Source organism: Ascaphus truei, chromosome 1 (genome assembly GCF_040206685.1).
Source record: "Ascaphus truei isolate aAscTru1 chromosome 1, aAscTru1.hap1, whole genome shotgun sequence".
Lineage (NCBI taxonomy): Eukaryota > Metazoa > Chordata > Amphibia > Anura > Ascaphidae > Ascaphus > Ascaphus truei.
In genome coordinates, this window is record NC_134483.1 from 991,631 (window position 1) to 993,477 (window position 1,847).

The 1,847-nt window shown below is 48.1% G+C and overlaps 1 protein-coding gene across 1 annotated transcript; it reads left to right on the top strand.

Moving 5' to 3' along the window:
• The first annotated feature begins 1,088 nt into the window (after positions 1–1,088).
• Positions 1,089–1,613, top strand: LOC142468820 (epidermal differentiation-specific protein-like). The gene has a single exon (XM_075575413.1). The coding sequence runs from the start codon at positions 1,089–1,091 to the stop codon at positions 1,611–1,613; it is 525 nt and encodes a 174-aa protein (XP_075431528.1).
• The last annotated feature ends 234 nt before the right edge of the window (positions 1,614–1,847 follow it).

Sequence of the window (1,847 nt, forward strand, 5' to 3'; positions counted from 1 at the left end):
CTCCCTGTCTCCCTCCCTCTCTCTGTCACATGTAATGATACCCGGCGCTGGCTCATAGTGCTGGGCAGCTGCCAGGGACCCACGGGCATCCGTAGGGCGTAACCTGTATTAAGAAGCCTGGTTACCCGTGGGCAGCCCGCCGGACCTTGCCTTTATTAATGGAGGCTGGCTACATCCCACTGTCACAATACATCCCACCGTCACAATACATCCCACCGTCACAATACATCCCACCGTCACAATACATCCCACCGTCACAATACATCCCACCGTCACAATTCATCCCACCATCACAATACATACCACCGTCACAATACATCCCACCGTCACAATACATCCCACCGTCACAATACATCCCACCGTCACAATACATCCCACCGTCACAATACATCCCACCATCACAATACATCCCACCGTCACAATACATCCCACCATCAAAATAGCATCCCACCGTCACAATACATCCCACTGTCACAATACATCACACCGTCACAATACATCCCACCATCAAAATAGCATCCCACCGTCACAATACATCCCACCGTCACAATACATCCCACCGTCACAATACATCCCACTGTCACAATACATCCCACCGTCACAATAGCATCTTTATTATTTATGCTTGAAATCTTCATTGAGCACTTTTATTGTACATGGGTAGAACGAAGGGTTAAAACAGCCGAGCTCACAGTTGGAATGTGTTGCATTATTAGTAATGGATAAAATGGTTACATTCTTTCCCTCCGTGTTTGGTTTACAGATCATATATTTTGTTATTGACGATGTCACTCGCAATCTCTGGAAAGAAACAAAGCAACAAGTAATCTGTTCTCTGATTATGTCCGTGTTCTGAAATGTTATTATCTTGTTTTCAATGCAAGGAACAAAAGGTGAAAGGTCAAAACATTAAAACCCATATGTCTTTGGACATCTTAATTCCTCCCTCCCCCCCCCCCCACATAGTGACATACACAGGTACATGAGTATATAATCCTGGCTCCTCTGCTTGGGGAGAACATTATCTCTCCTTGAGCCTCAGAGACATTGTTACCCTGTGAGACATCAACCACAAGGAACACGCAAAGATGAACAGGATCGAGCTGTTTGACGATGTAAACCTTCAGGGTAAAACCGGCGCCATCTCGCTACGTGAGAGTACCCCAGACCTGACAGTGCAAAGTTTTATGAAGAGAGCCTCATCCCTGCGAATCACTGGGGACCCCTGGATAGTCTTCACAGAGATAAACTATGGAGGAGACTTTGAAATGTACGAGGAAGGAAAGCATGCCGTTATCCCTGAATTCAATAACAAAATTGCCTCTGTGAAGGTCATTAGAGGTGGCCTGTCTACCCCCAAGATCAATCTGTATGTGGACAAGGACTATAAGGGTGCCATGACCACCCTGCTGGACACACAGCCCATAATATCAACGTCAGGCATGGATAACAAGATCTCATCTCACAAAGTGGAATCAGGAGCCTGGATCCTGTATGACAAGGAACATTACCAAGGAAAGATGATGGCTGCCGTGGCTGGAGATAGCGTACCAAACTACGCTACTATACAATGGGATGACAAGTTGAAATCTCTGAAGCCCTTCACGTCATAATAAAGAGATGTCACGGTGCATGAGCAGCCAACACAAAGCCTCCAGATCCCTGCACACTCCTCTCTCTGCTCCCAGGGAATGGCAGGGAAAGCACCGAGCACACCGCCAGCCTGTCCTGCCTGATCCCTGCACGCTGCTCCCAGGGAAAGCACTGAGCACACCACCAGCCTGTCCTGCCTGATCCCTGCACACTGCTCCCAGAGAATGGCAGGGAAAGCACCGAGCACACCGCCA

What these genes read in the sequence shown, in the direction of transcription:
- LOC142468820 (XM_075575413.1), top strand. Translation starts at nt 1,089, where the DNA reads ATGAACAGGATCGAGCTGTTTGACGATGTAAACCTTCAGGGTAAAACC.